Source organism: Petaurus breviceps, unplaced genomic scaffold, assembly GCF_028583685.1.
Source record: "Petaurus breviceps papuanus isolate PSGF00001 unplaced genomic scaffold, PetGlider_PUasm1.0 77, whole genome shotgun sequence".
Lineage (NCBI taxonomy): Eukaryota > Metazoa > Chordata > Mammalia > Diprotodontia > Petauridae > Petaurus > Petaurus breviceps.
This window is the reverse complement of record NW_027186492.1, coordinates 8,137,925-8,161,485: the sequence shown is the minus strand read 5'-3', so window position 1 is coordinate 8,161,485 and position 23,561 is coordinate 8,137,925. Positions and strand designations below refer to the sequence as shown.

General features: G+C 40.5%; 1 protein-coding gene and 1 pseudogene across 1 annotated transcript in view; one reads left to right on the top strand and one right to left on the bottom strand.

Annotated features, from left to right (window-relative positions):
- SORD (sorbitol dehydrogenase) overlaps positions 1-20,917 on the bottom strand; it is a 55,347-nt gene extending 34,430 nt beyond the window's left edge. Inside the window, exon 1 of the mRNA XM_069105935.1 lies at positions 20,740-20,917. Within this exon, the coding sequence (XP_068962036.1) occupies positions 20,740-20,802 (63 nt within the window). The 5' untranslated portion in view covers positions 20,803-20,917. The remainder of the gene's footprint in view (positions 1-20,739) is intronic.
- The window catches only part of LOC138175265 (meteorin pseudogene), a 14,607-nt pseudogene continuing 11,846 nt past the window's right edge, over positions 20,801-23,561 (top strand).

Genomic DNA, 23,561 nt, shown 5'->3' with positions numbered 1-23,561 from the left:
TACAGTAGCAACACTCTGGAAAAGTTTGTTCAGCTATTTAACCACCGGTTTCCTGAATAATGGAACGATTGACCTGTAAATAACACCAACAGCAGGCTCATTAAGTTTTTGGGTAACCCCAAGATGATGACATCAGTGTCACTGGAATTGCAGACAGAATCAAGGTGGAGTCTTACGGAGGGCTACCTGTGGTCCTTTGCCACCTGGAGAAGTGCCAACTAAACCACAGAGGGGAAAACACCGAGATAGCTCTGGGGCAGTCCAAACTTGGTTGTAGGGACAGGCACAGGAGAGGCTGAAGATACAAATACCAATCTCTCTTCCACCCATTTCTGCAAATTGCTGGAGGCTCAGGGAAACCAGGTAAGTACACCTGTTTTCTCTGTTCACCTCCACCACACTCCCTCCTCCCTCTCACAACTCCCAAGATTGCAGTTATCTCTAGCAGGAACAATTCTTGGGCTTGCCCCAGGGTTTTTTCCAGCCCGCTCCCTTCCTTTAGGAAAAAAAATATATTCCTAGACATAGTCAAGCATTTTTTTGTTTGATCTCTGTAATCAATTATAAGGGTACCTTCTCTCTAGAACAGAAATAAAAAATGGAAAAAGGATCCCACCAAACCATCTACTTCAGTCAGTTGGTCAACTGGCATTTATTAGGTGCCATATTGCTATGTGGCAGGCACTGTGCTAAATCCTGGGGATTTAAAAAAAGGGGAGAAAAAACAAAAATAAAAAGCAACAGTAACAAAAGTCTCTACACCCAGGAGTCTAATGAAGGATACAATATGTAAATAACTAACTACAAACAAGATACATACAGGATAAATTAGGGGTAGTCTCAAAGGAAGATACTAAGATTTAAAAAGACTGGGAAAGCCTTCCTGTTCTAACACCCACAGATTAGCCTAATGTGGGTAGATAGCTAATGTTTGTTCAACCTCTTATCTCCCAGAATATCCAGACTACACTTCAGCATCTGAAAGTTTAAAGGAAGTTGTAGGATTTTTGTCCACCTTAGTGAAGTAGAGTAATAATGATCCCCATTTAGAGAATATTTTAAAAGGTTTGGGAAGCAACCTGAAGTAGTAGAGAGCTGGCCTCAAACCAGGAAGACAAGTCCCATCTCTGATACACGGGCCTACATCTATCACTTAACCTCCTCAGCACCCATCTGCACTGGCAGAAGTTCCTCACCTATACAGCTTGGTCCTTTTGATCAGTTCAAATAAAAAATTCCCTGAAGTGGTCGTGTATTTGAATTCTCACTATTTGAAGTTATAATTCTGTAAAATATGATCATTGGTTCCAGCCCAAGGGAAATAGGAAGTATGAATTATTTGCACTAAAACTGAAACCTAACTATACCAATAGAATCATAGGTTTACAGAGTGTTTGTTCCCTTATAACAATCCAGTCAACTGATACGAATTTATCAAACACAAGGTAGCATGCTAGGCTTAGAGATACAAATATAAATAACAAAACCATCTTGTTCCCGAGGAGCTTAAATTCCAGTGGGAGAGACAAGTCTAGGGGTTAGGGGTGGGGAGTAGGGGAGGGAGCACAAAGAGAAAACTGAGAATCAGAGAAGTTAAATGCCTGTGCTTTATTCATTTTTTTTCAGTCATATCTGACTCTTTGTGACCATATTTGGAGTTTTCTTGGCAAAAATACTGGAGTGGTTGACCATTTCCTTCTCCAACTCATTTTGTAGATAAAGAAAACTGAAGCAAACAGGGTTAGGTGATCTGTCCAGGGTCACACAGCTTCTAAGTGTCTGGTATTGGATTTGAACTCATAAAGATGAGTTTTCCCGATTTCAAGCCCAGTGCTCTATCCACTGTATCACCTGCCTGACCTGTGGTAGAACAGCTAGTAAAGGTCCAAGTAGGATGTGAACCCAAATATTCTGATCCCAAGACCAGCACTCATTTCATGACAGTCTACTACAGTCAGAGCTACTCGAGTAAGTAGATCCCCATGTTGTTTATTTTCCCTTTACAATAAGGTCTAAAGTTAGTGGTAACTGGCAGCAAAAGGGGAAAATGGAGGAGACAAAGTGTCCATTTTACAAACACTTGAAGAGGCACCCAAGAAGTGTTCTCCTTCGGGGCAGAAATCAGAGAGGGCAATCATATATAACCTTGTGCAACTCTCAGTCACAGAGCAATCGGTCAATTAAATATTCATTTAGCACATATACTGTGCAAAGTATAGGAGTTACAAACAAAAAGCAAAAACTATTATTCTGCCCCCAAGGAGCTTACATTCTAAGGCAGCAGAACACAGCCACATAAGTAGGTACATAAAAGACAGATACAGAGTAGATTAGAGAGATGGAAGCTAAGCCTTGTAGGATAAAGCAGAGAGCTGGGGAAGGGCAGGAAGTGGGGGGGGGGGGGAAGAAGGGGACAGGGCCAAGGGAAGCTCTGAACTGGGATTCTAAGAAGCAAAGAAATGAGGAGGAAAAGCATTATCGATCTAGGGGGAAATCAGTGCAAAGAGACAGAGAGATAAGATGCAAGTAGCATCTTGGGAAGAGGAGGTGTGCATTCCATTTAATTAAAATTCATTTAAAAAAAAAACACCTAGTTCACAATTCAGAGCCTCATGAGCCTCACATACTAGTGCATTCGATGTCACTAAGACCTTACCTGTGACATTGGCTACCCTTGTAAGGCTCTTTTGAGCTGGATGAAATCTTCAACTGCAGATGAATCATTTAACGAAGGATTATGGTCTTCACTTCTAATCATGGAAATGCAAACTACCTTATAGGCAGTGGTAGAATCTTCCTACAAAATGTATGCAGGTCATACCTTTAAATTTAATCTGCATTAGTAACAGTTCGTTACTTTCTTAAGTATGGACAATAAACAATAAATTAAGTCCTGCTTTGTAATATTTGTTGATTTCCAAAGTGTAAATACTCTATACTGAATATTTTACCATCAGATCTAAAGAACCACTATGAGCTGGCTCCAGCCATGGCTCCTCTGTCAGGGCAGGGACTGATTTTGTTTGAGTATTCCTAAGATGTAGTATTGAATTGAGACAAATTTTAGAGTTGCTCAAAAGAGAGAGAAGTATATTGGAAAAAATAAAATATTAAAGAAAAGAGCATAAGTAAAATTTTTTTTTAATTAAGGGTTGAAGAGGATCTTATGATCTCCTTAAAAGGTCATCTAATCCAGTCCACCATCTTATATGGAAAGAAACAGAAACTTCAATTTTAGAAGATAGATAATAGTAAGATTTAGCGCTGAAGTCACCTCAATCTGAGTGCATTTAAATATATACAATATACATACGCAATATCTACTATTCATACATACATGTGTATACCTATATATGTACACACATATACTTAAAAGCACTTTCCTTTTTAAACAGTCCACACTACTTGAATACAGGCAAAGAATCAAACTGTGAGATACTGCTGTCCACAAAACTCAGTAAGCAGTCTCCAGGTTGCCTTCTATATATAAGCACTTGGGGAGTCAGACTGTAGAGTACTGGACCTTTGCTTTCTAAGTAAAACAATCAGAGAAAGCCCAGTAGAAGAATGTTTGCTTGGCCCTCTGCTCATTCCAAAGATGTGACAGTACCACTTTGTAGACACTAGAGGGTACTGTGCCGATAGCCAGTTGGTTTTCCCTGTTACCAGACAAGACCTAGAGAGATCAAAAAATAAAAATAACAAAAGGCCGGCAGGCTGCCCCACTCCCTTCCGAGCCCAGAAAGCTTTTCTGGGGCCTTGTCCTTGTTCATTTTCATTACTGTTACAATAAGTTCCTGTTTCCCACCTCAGCAGCAGACAAGTCTGAAGTTGCAGTCCCAATGAAACTAGCATGAAATTAGTTCACAATCCTTGTAATTATTGAAATTAATATTAATTTCACTAATTAATGAAATTAGTTTTCAGTGGTTGTAGGCTCTACTTTTTGCTAGGAAGATCTTAGAATCACAGAATGTCAGAGATGGGAGGAGTTGTGGAGATCCATTAAATAAGGAAACTGAGGCCCAGAGAAGAGAGTAGTAATAAGTGATGGTAGGTGATTTGACAGCTAAGTGGTGAGGTGGGTAGAGTACCAGGCCTGAAGTGGGTAGAGCACTCAGGAAGACCTAAGTTCTAATTTGGCCTCAGATGCTTACTAGCTGTATGACTCTGAACAAGTCACTTAACTGTCTGCCTCAGTTTCCTCATCCATAAAACAAGATGGTGAAGGAAATGGCCAACCACTCCAATACCTCTGCCAAGAAAACCCCAATTGGGGTCACAAAGAGTCAGACATATCTGAACAGCAAACCACTAATTCTAAATCCAGCATGTATTCCAAGCAAAGGAGGAAAACCTTTTATATACAATGTGTGTATGCATTTAAATATATATACATATATACACACAGACACACATAGCATTTGTTAAGCACCTCCCAAGCATCAGGCAATAAGCTACATTTTGCGGTTATGAAGACAATAGTAAAAGTCTCTCCCCTCAAGAAGCTTACATTCTATCAGAGAAGACAACCTACACGTATATAGTATTTATAAAATAAACACAAAGTGATCGGACATAGGTGCTAGTAGCAGGGAAGGATCAGGGATGGCTTCATGTACAAGATAGCTCTTGAATGAGACTAAGGGATCAGGTGAAGCAGGACTGCATTTCAGGTGTGGGAGATGTCCAGCACAAAGGTATGAAGATGGGAAAGGGGAAAGGTGCTGGAAGGTGGCCAGTCTGACTGGACTGTAAAGAATAGGAAGGGAAGTAATGTATAATAAGGCTGGAAAGGTTAGGTTGGGACCAAATTATGAAAAGCTTTAAATGCCAAACAGAGGATTTTTTATTTTATTGTAGAGTAAGAGTTCAACTCTTTTTGTATCACAGACAAATCCCTTTGGCAATCTGGTGAAACATATGGACTCTGTCTCAGAATGTTTTTAAATAATTCAAGGAAAAGGCAAATTTTGGTTAGAGGTTAATAAAAGTTACCATGTAATTTGCTTTTCCCATCCAAGTTCACGGACCTCTTGAAATCTATCCATGGACCCCTTGGTAGTCCATGGACTCCAGATTTAGAACTCCTGCTTCTAGAAGTCATAGGAAGTCACTGAAATTCATTGAGACAGAAATCTATATGGTTAGATCTGCATTTTAGGAAAATCACTTTGGCAGCTGTGCTGAGATGAATTAAGAGTGGGAAGAGCAGAGTTGGGAGACACTAATTAGAAGACTATCACGGTAGACTAGGCAAAAGGTAATATGTGGTACATGATATAATCATGGTTTGGGGCATGGTAAAAATATCATTATTTATAAATACTGAACTAAATTGTCCTCGATCATTCTATTCCTAAATCTGGTTGCTGCTGTTTAAAATGGAAATAGAAATGGGTGGAAAAAATCCTTTCTTTACACATCACTTAAGTACAATTACTATATTATCAAGATTAAAAAAAAACTGCAGGCCCTGAACTAAACAGTTCATAGTTTAAAATGGTATTACAATTTTAAGAAAGAATAGCATATCTGGTTTTTCATTTTATGGTTGTTCATTGGCCAAATTCCTCTATTTGATGCTTTTCCTTCCTGGTCTATTCCTGGAATATTCCTGTGGTAATGTGGTTCCATCTGTCCAGCTGCTGTACCAAACCTCTCAGCTCAGCTACGACAGCCCAAGCTTTCATATTGCCTCCCAAGTCTCATGTCTTCATTAGGTCACAAAGTTTTCTGAAGCTCAATCAGGCATGTAAAAGAGATTTGGAGGTTGCAAATTCTCATCTCTAAGGGATGTTAGATATTAGTGAGGGGCTAAACAGATGTTAAACAACTGTATTCGTTATCCCATAAAAGCAGATTAATTATGAATTGTTCCCTTGAAAACACAGATTAGTCACCTATAGTCCTATCTATCTTCTTTCCTTAAGGTCGTCTGTGGGTACAAATAAAAAACCTTCCAATTTCCTTGGCAATGAGAGCTTGGTTTTCTCCTTATAAAATAAATCATGTTACCCCCTGATGTCACCCCTCAAGTTTCCTTACTCTGCCTAGAGGCAAAGCCCATTTTCTGGCACTGAAATCCACCCACAACACTGATCTGAAGATTCCTTTCAAAGTGTGGGCTGACCTAAAATGTTTTAAAAATAACTTAGCAACCAGCATGTATTCAAGCTTGAACAATGACTGCTTTTAAATCCAAGCTTTGTTCCTGGTATTTAAAATCAAAATCCTGCAAAGGAATTTATCCTATTCCATGTTTCAAGGTCTGCCAATATTAATGAATATAATGTAATGTAAAACACCCATAAAGCTTTTTTTAAAAGCTACCTCTTAAAACATTGCTGCAGAACTGCAAAACAAAGTCACCTCGGTATCCAAGAGAAACAAGCTGCTTAAAAATATCACTAGTGATGGGATCATCTATATTTCTATCTTACTATAGGTTCTTGGGGCAGCTAGGTGGCGACAGAGCAGGGAAAGAGTGCCAAGACTGAAGTCAGAAAGACCTGAGTTCAAATCTAGTCTCAGACACTTACTCACAGTGTATCCCTGGGCAAGTCACTTAATCCTGTTTGCCTCAGTTTTCTCATCTACAAAATGAGCTGGAAAATGAAATGGCAAACCACTCCAGTATCTTTGCTAAGGAAAACCCAAATGGAGTCACAAAGAATCAGACAAAACTGAAAAAAAAAAAAAAACCTGAACCAACAGTAAATAGGTTCTTATGATGATCTATGATGCCTATGGACTACTTCTCAGAATAATGTGTTTAAATGCATAAAATAAATTACATAGTATCACAACAGAAACCAATTGTATGGAAATGAAATTATCAAAATGTTTCTAAGAACAAATTAATGGACCCCCTGAAATCTATCCATGGACCCCTTGGGGTTCTGTGAGCCCAGGTTAAGAAGTCTGTGTTATACCTGTTCTAACTTGTGGACTTCCATCTACCTCTTGCTGGCAACAGCCTCCAAATTGGCCTCCAGACCCTCTAGTCTCCCCCCATCTGCCAAAGTGATATATCTAAGGCATCAAAAGTCATAGATTCAAAGTTTAAAGGGACCTTAAAAGACCATCTAATGGAACCCCCTAGTTTGACAGATGAGAAAACTTGAGGCCCAGGGAGTTCAAGTGACTTGTTCAAGGAGACAGAGGTAGCAAGCAGCCATGTCACTCCTGTGACATGTGACACTCCTTAAAGAATTCAGTCTAAAAAAAAAAAAAGAACAGATTATGTCATATGCATGTTCATTTTCAGGCAGAGCCTGGAGGTGGAACATACATGGAGAGCTGCAGTCAAAACTGAGATCCCTTTAAGGTTAGAGTGCAGTTTATATACCCTTTCAACAGGAGCTGATGTCACTCCATTATCATTTCACTCCCAGCCTGAGAAAATGTCTCGGTACCAGACCACTCCCAGCTTCACTAGACCTATCCCAGTCTAGAACAGAAACACCCAAGCTTGAATAGAACACAATGGGCTTCCCAATTTTCGATTAAATCCCTTGCAAAACTTGGGCAGGGGGCTGACCAGGATAAGACAAATCAATGCAATCTCATTATCAGTAATGTCCTTCTGAAGAAAAACTGAACTTACTAGAAGGAGGGAGGGGGAGCTCTGAATCTCCAAGGTATTTGTTATTAATAATCATTTCTCACACTCCTTTACCCAAGAACCTCCACTGGCTGCTAGGCACAGGCCACAGAAGTCTCTCGTACTAAATATCTATAGTAGAACTTTCTGTGGTCAGAAAGGACTGGAAACTAAGTAGATGCCTATTGATTGGGGAATGGCTAAATAAACTGTAATAAATAAAAGGGATATTATTGTGCTATACAAAACAAAAGGTATAATGAACATTGAGAAAGATGGAAAGACTTATAAACTGATGCCATGAAGTAAGCAGAACCAGGAAAACAATAGGTACAATGTTTACAATCAATAAACATTTGTTCAGCACCTACTATATGTCAGATGTGGTGCTAAGTGCTGGGGATACAAAAAGAGCCAGAAGAGTCCCTGCCCTCAAAGAGTTCACAATCTAATTGGAGAAACAACATGCAAACAAATATATACAAAGCAAGCTATATGCAAGATAAATAGGAAATAATTAAAAGGGAAAGTACCAGAATTTAGAGGGGCTGGGAAAGGCTTCTTGTAAGTGGGATTTTAACTGGGAACTGAAGGAAGCCAGGGAGTTCAATAGTCAGAGAGGAGAAGAGTATTCCAGGCATGAGGGACAGCCAGAGAGAATAAGCCAGGAGCCAAGAGATAGAGTGTCTTGGTGGTGGAATAGCCAAGAGGCAAGTGTCACTACATCAGAGTATGTGTTGGGAAGTAAAAATACTGGAGAGGTAGGAGCGGGGTAGGAGGTGTAAAGGGCAGAGAATGCCAAACAATATTTTGTATTTGATCCTGTATGTAATATGGAACCATTACTGAATATGGGGTGAGGATAACATGGTTGGACCTACACTTTAGGAAAATCACTTTGATTTCGTTGAATGGTTGAAAAACCGGAGTGGGGGTAGACTTGGGGCAGGCAGACCCACCAGCAGGCTACTGCAATGATCTCTGTGTACAGTGATGAAGGTCTGGACCAGAGGGGTAGCAGCATCAGAACAGAGAAGAGGGCATGTTTGAGATATTGCAAAATTGAAACTGACAGGCCCTGGCAACAGATTGGGTTTGGGGGGAGGGTTAGAGATAGCGAGGAATCTAGGATGACCCCTAGATTGTGAGCTTTTGGATGTTTGGTTTAAGATGTCTGAAAGGCAGTTGGAGATATATGAGATCGGAGGTCAGCAGAGAGACTGGAGCAGGGTATATAAATTTGAGAGTCATCAGCATAGTGATGAGATCATCAAGTAAAGTAGTATATATATATACTATATATATATATATATGAGATCATCAAGTAAAGTAGTATATATATATAATATATACAATATATATAGTAGTATAGAGCCTTGAGAAACACCTATGCTTAGAGACAGAGAAGGAGCAGTCTAATGGGTAAGGGAAGGAGAACCAGGAAAAAGTTGTGTCACGAAAACTTAAGAGAAAAAAGAATTTCAATTTTCAATTGGAGAGAGGGATCATCAGTGCCAAAGGCTTAAGAAATGTCAAGGTGACAGGGTTGAGAAAAGGCCATTGTATTTGGCAACTAAGAGATCAATAGGAGCTTTGGAGAGAACAGTTTCAGTGAAATGATAAATAGAAAGAACCACAAAGCAATCTGAAATAAATGTCACAAAATTATAAAGACTAAACTTGGCCCCAAAGAAGAGATATGAAAAGACACTTTCCATTCCTTTTTGTCCATGGGTGTGGAATATTGTACCTACGATTTTTTTCTAATATATTTATTTTACAAATTTTTTTCTCTTCCTATTCTTAAAAATTATTATTATTATTATTTTGTTATAAGGGATAACTCTGGAAGGGGGAAGGACACAGGGGAGGGAAATCTAGGCAAAGTAAAACCAGAGATATCAATAAAAGTGTTGTGTTGTTTTTTTTTTTTAAGAAGCTCTAGTGCCCCCCTCCCACTTGCCTCTAGGATCAAATGATACTAACTCCCCTTTTTGTCATTTAAATCCGTTTGCGGTTTGGCTCAGTTGCTGGTCTAGGGGTGCTGGGAACAGCAAAATGCAAGGGCAAAGGGCATGGGTCTGCCCCCAAAGAATTAAAAAAAGGGAAAGACCCTCAGTCCTTGAACTTTTCCACAGATTTCAGGAACCCAGGTTCACCTGAGGCATCTGGCCCATCCCATTCAGTTCTAATCTTCCCCCATATTACTTCCCTTCCCCCTTCCTAGGCCAATGATCCATCCCAGTACATAATATTCTATCTACAGCCTTCAAACAGGCTGTCCTCCATCCCTTGGACCACTCTCATTCCTCTGGGAACCCCAAGTTCTCTTCCAAGGTAACCTTAAATGTCACTTCATTCTTGACTCCCCGTGGCATCCATGAAGTTCCTCCCCATCCCAAATTCCAAATACATACAATTACTTTGTATTTATTTTGCATATATCCTGAATTTACTTATCAGTAAAAAAGCCAAAGCCTCCCAGTATAAAGTAAACTCTGTGAGGACAGAAACTACTTATTTTTTCATCAGCACCGAGCTCAGCACTTAGTGAGTCTAGAATACTTGTTGACTAAGCAGTAATAGTCCAGAACCTTTCAAAGTAGTAACATTGGTAGTCACCATTGCAAGATAAGATCTTCAGTCAACAAGCATTTAGTAATCACCTGCTATGTGCCAGGCACCGTGATGAGTACTGGGGATACAAAGTAAGGCAAAGGACAGTCCCTGACCTCAAGAAGCTCACAGACTAATAAAGGAGACAATATGCAAACTATGTACCAACAGGTACAATGGAGACAGTTTCTAAGAGAAGGCACTAAAATTCAGGAGGCTTGGGAAAGGCTTCTAGTAGAAGGTGAGATTTTTTTAACTAGGAATCTGAATGCCAGGAGGTGGAGATGAGGAGGGAGGGTCTAATTTCCTTTGGAATTAGCATAGTAAACCCAGGATTTTGACAAACAATGGATTAGCATTTCCCCAACAGCAGGAAGTGGAATGAACAAAGGAGAAGCATTTTCACAATTCAGTTTTTCAGACTCTACTGACTTTTCAAATTTGCCTGAACTCACAAATTCACAACAACCTAATACTTGAAAGCCTATCTGAGGCTTCTGCTTGGTTGGTTTTGTTGGGAATCAGATTGAGACAAAGGGCTGGTTATGGTGTCCTTAGGTGCTCATACCACAACGTTTTTTCCCCTTTCTTGGAGAAATGAAAACAAAATGTTAAACCTCTAGATTTCTCTGATATCAAGTCTAGGTTGATTATGAAATTAATCAATAGAACCAATGGACTCAGATCAATTGCAAGTATAATCCTATTACATATTAATGGTTATCCTTTGAAATTCTAATCCCATGGTCCAGTGGAGGGTCCAGCAGAGGGCAAGCCTGCCAGCCAAGTGAAATTCTAATCCCATGGTCCAGTGGAGAGTCCAGCAGAAGGCAAGGATGCCAGCCAAGTGAAGAAGTTATGCCCTAAATTGAGACACAGTTCTACATAATTCTAACCTCCCTCTCCAAAAACCATTTTAGCAATAAAATATATGGGTGCAAATTATTATTTGAATAAATACAACTACATAATTATTTTGGACTTTTCTAAAATAAATGTTTTAATTTTTTTTAATTTATTGATATTTTTTTTGTTGTTACATTATTCATTTCTGAATATATCCCTTCTTCCCCATCCAGAGATGTCCCCCTTAAAAAAAGAGAGGGGGGGGGGGAAGCAAAACCAACCAACATATCAACTGTATACTGTTAACCATTACTGAGTCTGTTCTAAGAAAGACAAACAAAACTAGGCTGCATGTGCATGTTTATTTCTGTCAAATAATGGAGGAAAACGTATACAGAAATATGCATGGGAGTTCATTGTGAAAAATGAGCCCAGGACACAGACAAAGGGGACCTTATATCTTCAGAGTAATTCCCTCTCACCCCTCCCTCACTCCCTTGTTCAGAATGCCTGTGTCAGCAAAAATTATAGTCTCCATATGTGTTTACCATAATATGAAAAAGGAATGTCTTAATTAGATAGATTATAAATACAATAAGAGAATGTCAAGGTGTCAACTGAAATTATAGATTCAGGATGTCTGTGTTTCTCCTTTCATTAACATGACATACATGACATAATATAGTATAAGAAAAATCCCAGTATTCAAGATAGTGTCCGGTTCAAGGCATCTTGCCCTGTACAGTCATAAACAGAACAGTCCTGATCACTTTCATCTGGCCTTATAGTTGCTTACACAGGAAGGGGCATTTCGGGTTCATTAAGAGAGCAAAGCAAAGCATGTCTGTTATGCCAGAGCATACAAGGCATTATTGTAGGTTAAGCTCAGAGCTGGCCAAAAATGTCTTTCTCCTGATTTGACAATCTGGGTTTTAGGTCTTACTCACATCTTGTGGGGACTCAAAATGGTTCACAATACATTGTTCCATGCCCACAGTTCCCCACTTCTGCAATGAAGGAAAGGTACAACAGTTCTATTATCTTAAAGATTAACTACATAAATTTCCTCCTAGCTTTAAAAAAAATACATAATCTATTAACCATTCCAAAAGCAGATGCCTTATTCACCAACCAAGAATCAAAGTTTAGAGTCAGAGGTGGCCTTAGGAATCATCACAGGAATGGGGAACCTGGGGTGTCTCAAGGCCATATGTAGACTTCTAGGTCCTGCCTTTTATTAAGGAGATTGGTTTTATGAAGTTTGGATTCAGTCAAAGGGTGGCACTTCAGGCCACCCCCAAATATAATCCCCTTATTTTGCAGATAGGGAAACAGAGGCCCAGGGAGAAGTAATTTGCCCCAGGAACACAACCAGTGCACTTTCCACTAAATCACGATGTTTCCTGTCACTTAATAGAATTGAACCTCAGTTTCTTTATCTGTAAAATGGGGATAATAATACTTGCATCAATGACCAACATGATGGGGTTGTTAGGAAGGAAAGTGCTTTCTTAAAACTTAAAAAACTAAATGAATGTGAGTTATTATTACTTTCTGTGTGATTTCAAGTAAGTCTTGCAATTTCTTATCTATAAAATGGGAAAAATAATTGCACCATGTACTGATAATTGTGTGGGTCACAATGAAACAATATAAACTGCTTTGTAACCATGAAGTGTACATATAACTTCTGTTTAAATGAGATAAAACATATCTCTAATTAGACAGTGTACATAAAGTGCTTTATAATCATAAAGGATAAATATCAACTACTAATAATTTTCATTCATATCAATCATGAACTCTAAAATGCTCTTTTTAAATTTAAGGTGGATTGTTGGTTATAAAGCTAAAGTTGATGATGGAGATCCAGAGCACGTGGCAGAGGCTCTCAGATCCAATCTCCTTATCTGACAGATGAGAAAACTGAGGTTAAATGATGAGTCCAAGACCATATAGGTAACAGAAGTATCAAAGGTGGATAGGTGGATTTAAACTTATATTATATCCTCTGACCCCACAGCTAGTGTTTCCCTCTGCATGGGTGTTTAATAATAGCCTTTCCATGGTATTCAGTGGTATCATATCCCCACAGACTTTCATCTCTCAATTATGTTACAATCTGCTCTTAGTATATGCTGAGAACTGTTCTTTTTTACAGAGAGAAGGGGTGGAGGGAGTCTGAAAAGGAGGCACCTACTATGTGCCAGGCACTGTATTAACTTGACAACACTTTATAATTATTATCTTATTTGATCCTCAAAACAATACTGGGAATTAGGTGCTATTATCATCTTCATTTTATAGCTGAGGACACGGATGCAGGCAGAAGTTAAATGATTTGCCTGGGGTAACTCAGCTATTACCTGTCTAAAGCTGGATTTCAACTCAGACATTCCTGACTCCAATCTTCTATGTCCACTGTACCACCTAGCTGTCTTGGACTGAACCCAAGAGAGGGGAACTTTCAGTGTGAAAACTCCCCAGGAAATTTATAGGCTTAACGAGTTGTTCTAATCACAGAGAGGCTGATCTACTTGCCCATGGTCAGAGTTATGTGTCAGGTGCAGAATCTGAACCCAGGCCTTTCTGACTCCAAATCAGTCCTTTATCTCACCATTTCAAGCTGCTTCTCCATGCTAAGTATGCAGCATTAAAAACAGTCTCCTGTGGAGGTTAGTTAAGCCAGTGTCCATACTCCTTCATCTTTCATCTTCATGATGACTTCCAAATTTCCAAAGAGGCAGAATAGTATTTCTAGCAATTGAATAACACAGTCAGGATATACCCATGTTGCTCCTGTAACTGTACCTGATAAAAAATCTGCCCTTCCCCAGATACCATTTGAACCTAGAGGCCATTCACTGGAATGAATTTGTGGTTGGACACTTTTAGATTTACATGTTCATTTACTTTAAATGCTTAGACACTGTCTCTACGTTGTCTACATTTCTAGAGTTAAATAAAATGTCAATAAACCCACTGGTCTCAGCATTCCTCACTGTTTCTTTTACAACTTAATCTACTTAATTGGAATTTTAAGGATGGCCTCCTCTATGCCAACACATTTTCAATGATAAGAAGTCAGTCCTGCTATTTCCCTATATACTTGCCTCCTCATGCATAAATTTAGCCTTGTTTCCTCTGCTCCCCTACCCTTTCCTTCTTAGAAATCATTATTTGCTTGAAAAACAAGTGACAGTTACTGTCTTCCACTCCAGGAATTTTCAGGGGCTATCCCTGTGCCTGGAATGCTCTCCCTCTTCATCTCCATCTTCTACAGGAAGCCCTTCCTTATTCCCTAAATTCTAGTGCCTTCTCTCTGCTAATTATTTCCATTTTCTCCTGTCTATAACTTATTTATACATAGTTTTTGCATGTTGTCTCCCCCATTACATTATCCCTCACACCATCCCTCAGGAACTTCTTTAAGGTTCATACAATCTATATCTACCACCCAGTCAAAATCCTGATAATCGTTTGTCTACAGACCACCCCCCCCTCCCAGGACACTCCCCCTTCCCTCCTCAATTAATTCAATATCTGGCTCACAATTTTTATCTCTTCCCAATGCCTAACCTCATATTAGAGGACTTCAACATACATATTAAATACTCCCTCAAACACCTCACCTCCTTCACACCTCCCAGGTCTATAAGACTATGCATAAATGCACCACCTCCATGTTCACAAACTCTGAAATTCCCTTCTCTTAACCATTGTCTACTGGATTTCTACCTCTTAATCGACTTTCCAATACCCTCCTCTTTGCTCACACTGCCCTCCAATCTCTTGACCCCTCAGTTCTCTCCTAATCTATCATACCTGTACTAGCCACATTTTTTTCTTTTCCCCGATCTGATCTCTAGATGAACCAGTTCATTTCTAATACTGTCTTCTTCTCCTGAGTTCCCAACCCTCTTATATCAGTTATTATATCCTGCCAAACCTCAGTACTGGATTGCTTACATTCATCCACAGCCTTCATTCCTACACATGTGCTACTGGATGAAGGTGGTGAAATTCATGCAATCATCCTGACTGGGTCCATTACAAATTTGTGTTACAGAATCTCAACTGGGCCCTCACTGAGACACTTCCAAACTTTTTCATCCCTTTTCAAGTGTCCCAAAGCACCCCCCACCTCCAGCTGAGAATTATGGAGGAAATGGATAAAACTTGTGTGATGTGATTTGGGGGAAAACATCTTTCTCCACCCCTCCTCATCCCCCAAAAAAGTAGTCTTAGAGATCAAAGAAAGATAGCTACAGAGTTGTATAAATAGACAAATACTCGGTCTGTATTTTAACCCACAAGACAAGATTTTATCTTCAAGATAAAATACATATTAAGGATAAGATATTCTGATGAGACTGATTAGAAACAAGCTGCATCTCCAGCCCCACACCAAGACGGTCTGATGAGACTAACTACAAGGAAAAAACCACCAGAACAGGTATGATCTTAGGCCACTCAAGAGACAAGGTGAACAAATTACAGTCCAAGCTTAAAGCACGCTTGGGCCAATCACCTGACGTCTTGTTGCTATTATTCAACCTCCCGAATAAAGAGAGTAGCTGAGCAGCCTCACTTGGTAAGTTCCTTTTGCCACATGTAAGGTGGCCCTAAAGTGACATAAAACCCTACATATATGTGGGTCTCCCTTACTCCTGCAGATCTGCTAGCTACCCAGCAACAGCCCATCAGCTGATGACAATTAAGCTTTTTTTCTTCTAGCCTTGCCTTTGAATTTATTGTTGTGTTTGCTTTGCTGTTGTTCAGTTGACCTCCAGTCAAACGGACCAAGGTGAGGAAAAATGACTCTCCTGGAGGATCTTAGGACCTTTGAGGAATACCACATATTTTACTGAAAAAAACCTGAGGACATTCCCTGGAAGTTACATTTTCTCCCCTTTTCTGTAGCTCACATCACCCCTGATGCCCTCTACCACCATATCCTTTTCACCTGTCTGACAAGACAAAGTAGTGCTTCTACTTGCTAAGACCAATCCCTTTACCTACACAAGTGATCCCGTCCTATCTGATCTCCTCCAGCAAACTGTCTCCCCTATAATCTCTCTAATGTAGCTATCATTCATTATATCCCTGTAACATATCGGATCTTCAATCTCTCCATGTCCAGTAGCTGCTTCTATACTTCTAACAAGTATGCTCATCTCCCTAACCTAAAAAAAATCCAGTCATCAATGACATCTTAACTGCCACATCCAATTGCCTTTCCTCAACCCTCATCCTCATCCTCTCTGTAACCTTTCTGTGGATCACCCTCTTCTCCTTGGTACCTTCTTCTCTCTAAACTCCCTGAGAGGCTACCTTCAATAAATATCTCTACTTCCTCTCTTCTTGACTCTACAGTCTGGCTTCCACCCTCATCATTCGACATGTCTTGTCTGAAACAACTCATTACCTCTCCCCCCAAACTCTTCCCCCTTCCAAACCTCGATATTGCTGTCAAGGGCACTGGGCATGGCCATACCCCAGGGTTGAAACCTGTCGTCCTTGACTTCTCACTCTTGCCTATCCTAAATCCAATCTGTTGCCAAGTCCTGGTGACTTTACCTTTGTCACAGCTCTACAGTAAACTGTCTTCTCTGATACTGCTACTACCCCTTGTCTCCCTGAGCCTCAACTACTGAAATAATCTGCTGGCTGGTCTGCCTGACAAATCTTTCCCCACTCCAGTCCATCTCCAACTCAGCTATCAAAGTGATCTTTCTAAAGCAAAGGTCTGACTATATAACCCCTCACTCAATAAAGTCCAGTGGTTCCTTATCATCCTGAGGTTCAAATACAAAATCCTATTTTGTGTTCATAACCCTAGGCTCCCCCCACCCCCAACCACCACCTACCTTTCCATTCTTCTTACATCTCATACTTCCATCCCACATGTACTCTTCATTTCAGTGATATTGGACTCTTTTCTGTTCGCACAAGACCCTCATCTTTCAATTTCAGGTACTTCCACGGCTGTCCTCGTGTCTGGAATTTCCTCCCTCTGCATTTCTGCCTTCTGGCTTCCCTGGCATCCTTGAAGTCTTGGCTTAAATCCTACATCCCACATGAAGCCTTCCCCAAACTCCCTTAATTGCAGTGCTTTTCCTCTGTTATTTCCTTATTTTATCTTCTATATAGCTTGTTTGCACATAGCTGTTTGCATGTTGTCTTCCCTACTAGATTGTGAGCTCCTCAAGGGGAAGAAGTGTCATTTGCCTTTCCTTGGATCCCCAGGGCCTAGCACAGTGCTTGATACATAGTAAATGTTTACTAATTTGGGCTAGAGAAGGTCAGCTTTGATGGCAACTTAATGGCATAGTGGATAGAGGACTATGCCTGGATTCAGGATGGCTTGAGTTCAAATACAGCCTCAGATACTTACTGTGTGGCCCCGGGCAAGTCACTTAACCTCTGTTTCCCTCAGTTTCCTCAACTGTAAAATGGAGATAAAAATAGCACCTACAGCTCAGAGATATCATGAGGATCAAATAAGCTAATATTTGTAAAGTGCTTAGCACAGAGTAGGTGGTATACATGAGGGGAAAAGTATAGTTCCTACTATGTGCCAGTCATTGTTCTAAGCACTTTTACAAATATTATATCATTTGAGATATATAAAAGTTATCCACTACTGTTGTCATTACCATTATTATTATTTCACTGGCTATTGACACCTCTGCTAAGGTAGAGGGGGAATTCATAGCCTTAGACAGTAACCCTGGCACTGAGAGATTAAGTAACTTCTTAGTATATGTCATTAAGTAGGGCTAAAACCTTGACTGTCCTGATTCCCAAGGCCAGCCCTAAACTACCAGGCCAGAATGTCTCTCAAAATAAAGGGGGGAAAAGGCTAATGTTTAAAAATCTCTCCTAAGTCTTAAGATTTTCTTACAGCTGTAAGGATAGCCACCAGCCTGTGATTTTATTGGTGCAGGAACTCCTGCCACCTAGAGATAATGATCTTATAGACTTAAAGAAGCTCTATATTATAGGTTAAAAAGACTTCCCCAACCCCCACTCCCCATCATATAACCTTCTGGAATACAACCTGTTTGTAAAGTGGGGGACTGCCTGCCTCTATTTAATTTTTGCCCACCTAATCCAGAAGCCTCTGAGGCTGCTCCCCAAGGTTCTGTCCCTGCCTATCCTTCCTACTTTAGCCCTGGAGCATTCTTCCTTCATGTTGGAGTGGAAACAAACTGGGCTAACTTCTAAGTTGTCGTTTTTGTTTACAACACTGGCCTTGATCTTCTGATTTGATCTCTTCTCTGGATCTCATTTGTAAATTCCCTTTTTTTTTTTTCTGTGTTTCATAGTCAACTCGTGTCCTGGGACCAGAGGATTCCAGAGCCAGACAGAAGCTTAAGAGATTATCTAATCCAACTCACTTGTTTTTATATATGAAGAAATAGGGCCCAAAAGATGATGTGAGTTTCCCAAGTCACATGGGTCACACAGGAAAGATCCAAACTCAGGCCTGATTTTTCCAAACCCAACCTTTCTTTCACTATTTCTCATCAAAAAGTCAGGCGCTCCCTGAAATGTTGGTCTCTAAATTTTGCATATCCAAATGCTCCCTCATAACTGTAAGGAATTCCAGTTGAGAACTTCCCACCCTCCCTTATGCACTGGCTCTGCAGTGCCCAGGGTCAGGTAGCCACTGTACCGAGTAGTAGGGCTCTATTCAGGTCTTCCAGACTTACACGGTGGCCTGTCTCATAAACGTTTATGTACAGATGCTCATCTTAGAATGGTGTCCCACGAACCCCATCTTCACATTCCCTTTTTTGCCTGTTGCTTTGTTCTGGCAGAAGAGTAGCAAAGTAACTATAGTGATACTAGTCTCTGCCTGCAGAGATGAAGCTTTTTGGGGGGGAGGGTAGAAAATGAATGAGACATAGGTGAATGTTAAACTCTCCTTCTTGAGAATATAATACCAGAACTGAGTTTTTCTTTTACTTGACTAATATGAAAATGTTTTACATGACTGAACATGTATAACCTATATTAAATTGCTTGCCTTCTCAATGACGGTGGAGTAGAAGGAAGAAGGGAGGGAGGGAATTTAGAGATTGAAATTTTTAAACAATGAATGTTAAAAGTTGTTTTTACATGTAATAGGGGAAAAAAACATTAAATAAAAACATTATCTGGGAGAATATAGCACCTGAGATTCTGAGCTAGAAGGAAACTGAAAAGGCCGTAAAATAGTCCAACCCCCTGATCTTATAAATAAGGAAACTAAGGCACAGAGATGTAAAATGACTTCCCCAAGTTCTAAGGTAAAATTGAATCTAAGTCTTCCTGACTCCAAATCCAATGCTCTATCCACCATACCACAATGCATCTGCCACAAGGTTGAGATGGCAGGGTGCTGGATATCATGGGTCGATGATGATGGCTGTGCAGGACTGGTTTGGCCACTTAGCCTAGGACACTGATTTCTCCCTATCCCAATATCTCAGGGAACATCTCTCTAATTATAAATCATAAAATAGTAGGCTGTTAGAGCTGCAAATGACCTTAGAGATCAATGACTTCAGACCCACTGAGGAAAGTAGGACCCAAGAAGAGCTTATCTGGAGTTTAAGGTAACAAACTCTAAATTCTGTAAAAATCAAAATATGAATATTATCTTCAAAGGCACAAAAGGGACGAAGTGAAAATATCCTCACGATATGGTGGGGCAGTGTGACAGTCAAAAAAGCACTTAGCTAAAAGGCCCCTGGGAACCCGACCTGGAATGACACTTGCTAGCAAGAGATCACTGTTTCTTGATCTTGTTTCAATGAGTTTAGGCTGTGAGAAAAGGACTTTGCAAACCTTAAAGTGCTAGAAAAACAACGGGATGAAGAATCTTCCATTCTGCTTTGACTGACAGTGTCAGACTTGAGCAAACTGGACATGGGTAAGGATGCAGCAGTGAAGGGAGGATGGACCAAAGCTTAGCTGACTTGCAATTGCTGGACCTTTAGCCCCCAGGGTCAGGGAACAAAGGTAGCTAGGAGTTTGGAAGAACAGAATAGGCCAACAGAGCAAATACCTAGTTTGCAAGCCAAGCACCAGCGGGGAGGGAATGAGAATGAGAAAAGGAAAACATTCATTGTTAAGTTCCAAGATAAATAGAACACGGCAAAGTTCAAAGAGAAGGGAATAATGAAGGCTGGAAAGAAGACGACAGATTGTAGAGGGAAGCGACCAGTGGATAATGAGCCAGAATGGGGGTCTTGTGCAGGGTATGAGGACGGGGGGAACACCTGGGGAAAGTAGACAATAAATCACTCCAGAGTTCAGAAAAGGAAGGGCCAGGGATCTCAGGAACAGCCTAGTTTGTTTTTCCTTGGTACCACTTTGGGGAGATGCAAATGTCAAGGCTAGAAAATACACCCACTGCACCCCATTTTCCCACCCCTAAAGGCCTTAGATCCGAAGATGAGTGTACCTAAATTGAGGGGCACTGGGGGAATACTTCTTAGCTGAATTGGGCATTTGGTGGTGGGGAGCGCGCTGGAGATGGATCAGAGGCAGGGGTATAGAGTCCGAATCTGGCAGGGGAATGTTTTGTGAGAAAGCTACCGGGACCGGTGCGAGGCCGAAGTGCTGGGGGAGGATCAAAGGAAGCGGGATCCCCACCACCACCTCCCTTCTTGCTTTACCAGGCGCAGGTCTCCGGGTCCGTGCACCACCACGGAGAGGTTATCAGTCTTGCCCGCCGCCATGTCGCCAACTGCCAATCTAGGGTCTGGGGCTCGTGACTGTAGAAGGCCGGTTCCCACTACGCGACAGCCAGAAGTCAGAGCTGGAAACAAGGTGCGGGAGGAGGGCTTTGGTCCGACGCTAGATAGCGTGGGGCGGAGCTTCGCTCCGCTTAGGCGGAGGGCGGGGCCAGAGGGCGGGGTTGCTCTCTGATGGAAAGAGCAGGGCTTCTCTCGGCTCAGGCGGGGCTACAAAGGGCAAGTTGGCTGTAGTAGATAGAGCCGGGAGAGGTAGATTTGTTTGCATATTGTCTCCTCCGTTAGATTGCAAGCTCCCTGAGGGCAGGAATTGTGTTGCTTTATTATGTGGTGACTGAAGCATGACCAGGATGCTTTTTTAAAAAAAAAAAATGTATTTGCTTTAGACATTCATTTTTTTTTTTATTTTGAGTACCAAATTCTCTCCCTCTCATTCTCATTCCTCTCCTCCCCACTCATTCAGAAGGCAGCCTCAATGATATCAGTTAAATATGTGAAGTCATGCAAAACATTTCCATATTTGACATTCTGAAAAAAAAAGCAAGAAAAATGAAGAAAGTGAAAAGAGTATCCTCCAATTTGCACTCAGAGTTCATTAGTTCTTTCTCTGGAGGTGGATAGCATTTTTATCCTGGATCTCTTGGAATTGTCTTGGATTTTTGTATTGATTAAAGTGGCTCAGTCTTTCCACAGTTGATCATCATTACAACATTGCTGGTATTATGTACAATGTTCTGGTTCATCTTCTTTCACTTTGCATGAGTTTATATAAGTCTTCCCAGGTTTTTCTGAAATCATCCTGCTAACTTGTTCAGCCATTCTCCTATCACCTCAATTTCCAAATCTTTGCCATCACAAAAAGAGCTGCCATGTTTTTGTAGCTGTGAGTTTTTTCTCCTTTTTATAATCTCTTTAGGATATAGACCTAGTAGTGGTATTACTGAATTAAAGGGTAACCACAGTTTTATAACCTGGCATATAGTAGGTGCTTAATAAATGTTTATTAAGAGTTAGCATGCTGTGCATATCCTTTAATTCAGCAATACTACTACTAGGTCTGCATCCCAAAGAGATCATTAAAAAGGGAAAAGGATCTACATGTACAAAAATCTTTATAGCAGCTCTTTTTTGTGTAGCAAAGAATTGAATATTGAGGGGATGCCCATCAACTGGGGAATGGCTGAACAAGCGGTATATGAATGTATTGGAATACTATTGTGCTATATAAGCAGACTTCAGAAAAACCTTGAAAGACTTATATGAATTGATGCTGAGTGAAGTGAGCAGAACCAGGAGAACTTTGTGCACAGTAACAACCACAGGGTACAGTTACTGACTTTGATAGACTTAGTCCTTCTCAACAATGCAATGTCCTAAAACAATTCCAAAGGACTCATGATGGAAAATGCCATCCACATCCAGAGAAAGAACTCTGGAGTATGAATGCAGAGTGAAGCAGATTATTTTCTTTTTGTTTGTTTGTTTTGTTTTTTCTTTCTCGTGGCTCCTCCCATTCGTTCTCATTCTTTTGTAATGGTAATGTAATTTTGAATTTGAAGATCCCTTTGTGTTGACAAAAATAGCAGGTACTTAACACTTAGTAACTGATCAAGCCTCTGATTGGGGGAACAGAAGGTATGAACTCCTGTCCCCTTGTTATTAAGGTAACAGGAAATTGGCTGAAGGAAGTACATATATTGTGTATATAAGAAAAGCCCCAGAGAGGCACAGTCAGAATTTTCTTGAGTCTGAGATCTGGTGGCAGAACAGCTACAGAAAAATGGAGAACTGAGTCCTGAAAACTTGTGGTGGTGGAGCTTCTTCTGAACAGGATCCCAGGAGCCCAGAGCTAGGAGGCCAGGAGCCCAGGAACCAGGAGCCCAGGTGACTGAAGCATGACCAGGATGCTGAGACTTTGTTTGTTTGTGGCTTGGTTGAGCCTTGAATTCCTTGGAGCAGAAATGGTGAAGGAGCTGACATGAACCAGACCCTGTGAATGCCAGTGTGGAGCAGGACCTCCCCAGAGAGCTGGTCAAGGAACTGGGAGCTATCTGCCATTGAACTCAGGTGACAGTCTGTTGAATCTAGGTAGAGTCTGGGATCATGGAAGGGGATCCAGGGAATCTGAGAACAGGCCCCAAGTCAAGATGAAGAAAAGATCTCTCCTTGGGTAGGAGTAATTATAGTTTACTAGTGACCTAAGGGGTGGAGTATTTTGTGTATGATACTTAGTAAGACTTTACTGAATAAGTGACTGATTGTACTTTGAGTACTGTGACTATTGTTACTGATTAGTGACTGATTGAGTTAATCAAGACTTTGCCCCAAGAGTAGAAGACTTTGAGACTACTGATTAGTGACTAATTGAGTTAATCAAGATTTTGCCCCAAGAGTGGAAGACTTCATTGTATACTTTGATACTACTGATAAGTGACTGATTGAATTAACTTAAGAGTGACTATTTTACTTTGAGACTATGTTGTGAATATTATATTGTGATTTTCTGTGATAAGTTGAAATATGGTGAATGCTATATTTTGAATTATGCTGTACCTTGACTTTCCATGGATGTTTTGCTTTTGTTATGGAATAGAGTGATCACTATACTAAGTAATCAGAACCTAAAAAAAAGCTGTTCACAGTAGCAGTTCTTCTGGAAAGCTTCTGTGCATGGCATTACATTCTTCTATATAACATGATGTTGGGGGCCAGGAAGTAATGGTATATGGGCTAGTGCCTGCTTG